General features: G+C 48.9%; 1 protein-coding gene across 1 annotated transcript; it reads left to right on the top strand.

The window, feature by feature from the left end:
* Positions 1–207: 207 nt before the first annotated feature.
* Positions 208–1,618, top strand: LOC115344005. The gene is given in 3 exon segments (XM_030020712.2): positions 208–808; positions 811–878; positions 881–1,618. Coding segments are annotated over 3 exon segments (1,407 nt in total).
* The last annotated feature ends 409 nt before the right edge of the window (positions 1,619–2,027 follow it).

Raw genomic sequence — 2,027 nt, 5'->3', positions numbered from 1 at the left:
TCTTGGGATCATATCGAAACCTTCCCCGACATTGGATCGGGACATTTAAATTGGCGTCACGGACAGGATCCCTTGAGACGAGAGTGCCATACTGTTTCCCTGCTTTAATACGTGAGACCTCTCAGGAACGTAAGGGGGGCAGGCTTGTGGTGTTTGAAACTTTACGTGCTGCCTTCCTGAGACGACTGCTTCCCCACTTTGTATAAGATGAGTGATAGCAAAATTGCCCATTTGGGGAAAGAAGCTTTGTTTGATTTTTTAGAAAAACATAAAGCGCGACCCTCTGTGCTTGGGATAGACTGGGCTCAGGGAAATTGGTATAATCTGCAAAGCGTTGTTGATCGGATGGTCGCTTTACAGAAAGATGCTAGAGTGCGGTCAGGGAAAGGAAAAGCAATTGTCTGTGCCGTTCTCGGTGCCAGTCTGGCCGCAGCAGTGGAGGATAGGGATTGCCACCTCACTGCAGAATCTCAAATTATTGAATCCCTCCAAAATCTTGTTCAGTCCCTTATGGGACAAGTGGCGGGATTAAAAGCACAACTTGAAGCAGAAAAGAACCAAGTGAAACATTTGCAAATTGCTCTTAAGGAGCAGCTCCTTGCAGGTACTGTCCGTGAGGAAATTCCTCCAAGATCAGAAATTGGCTACCCCTTTAAGGACCTGCAGGCAGCAAAAGAGAGAGTGGAGAAGTTGGAGCTGCCTTCATTGCGACCCTTAGTCAAAACTGAATATATTTATGATGATGAGCAGGACCAGTTCCCCCAAGTTACAACTAAAGAGGTCCCCTATACTGCCACTGAGTTGGCAAAACTAAAAAGGAATTTGGCCGAACCCCTAAGGAGTCAGAAACGGAGTATGTGTGGAGAATATCGTTGTCGGGGGGGGGGAACAGATTCTGTTAAGTGAAAAGGAGGCGGAAGGGTATTGGGGACCGGGAGTGTTTTTAACTACTGGGAATCACCGTGCCCCCTGGTCTTTAACCCAACGGGCAGCCTATTGGGCGGGAGGTTTGAACCCCTTGGAGAGGGGAGATCCCCTCGCGATTACGGGGACTGTTGATCAGTTAGTGGAGAGTGTGCAAAAGGCAGCTTGTCTGCAGATGATGTATGATCGAAAATTGGAGCCTAGGCAGGAGTCCCTGACGATGATGTTGGTGGATCCTGAGCGAATGACTCCCCTTATACGGGGACTCCCTGATTCCCTGAAACCAATTGGTATACAGTTACAAGGAAAGATACAGGCAATGCCCCAGGGCGAGGGTGTTAGGGCTGCTTCAGGAGGATTCACGCCTGATCAGCACCGCCGCCCCCCAGATAAGAAAATGTGGACTTGGGGAGAAGTGGCCCAGGAATTAATTAATTACGGGCGCAAATATGGTCCTGTTAACCCTCCAGCCACCAAAACAGACTCCAGGGGCTTGAGGCGGACTGAAGTAAAAATAGTTCCGTGCCCTGGGAGTGATAAGAGAACACCCCTTGCTAAACCGCCGGGGGGGAGAGATATCCCGAACAAACGTAATATACTGTGGGCGCGGGGATACCAGAAGGGGATCCCGCGTGGCTTAATGGATGGGATGCCAACAGACAAATTGGAAAAAATTGGTAACAGCGTGGCCTGATAAACCAGTAAACAGAAAAGTGGATTTTGAGAATACTACCCTGAGCACACCTTCCCTGATTGATTTATCAGAAACAAATGCCACCCAAGAGCCGGCGGGAAACTAGATCCTTCGCCTTCCAGTGGTGAGCGGGGAGGCGAAGGTTGGATGTATATTAGACAGCTCACTGAAAACGGCCAGGGTGATTTACTAATTACAGGCATTGTGGGACCAAGACAAGTTCCAGTCACCTTTTTAATAGATACAGGAGCTCAGATTTCAGCTATTAAAACCAAAGACGCTGCTAATTGCGGAATTACACCCTCCAAACAGCGGCTTTTTGTGGCAGATGCATTCGGCATTGTTCAGCCACAGGCATTAGCAATGGTCAGCCTGCGTTTGCCAGGAGAAGATAGTGCCACTACAGTGA

This window comes from Aquila chrysaetos (assembly GCF_900496995.4).
Source record: "Aquila chrysaetos chrysaetos chromosome W unlocalized genomic scaffold, bAquChr1.4 W_unloc_1, whole genome shotgun sequence".
Taxonomy (NCBI): Eukaryota; Metazoa; Chordata; class Aves; order Accipitriformes; family Accipitridae; genus Aquila; species Aquila chrysaetos.
Note: the sequence above shows the minus strand (reverse complement) of the source record. Positions and strands in the feature narration are given on the sequence as shown.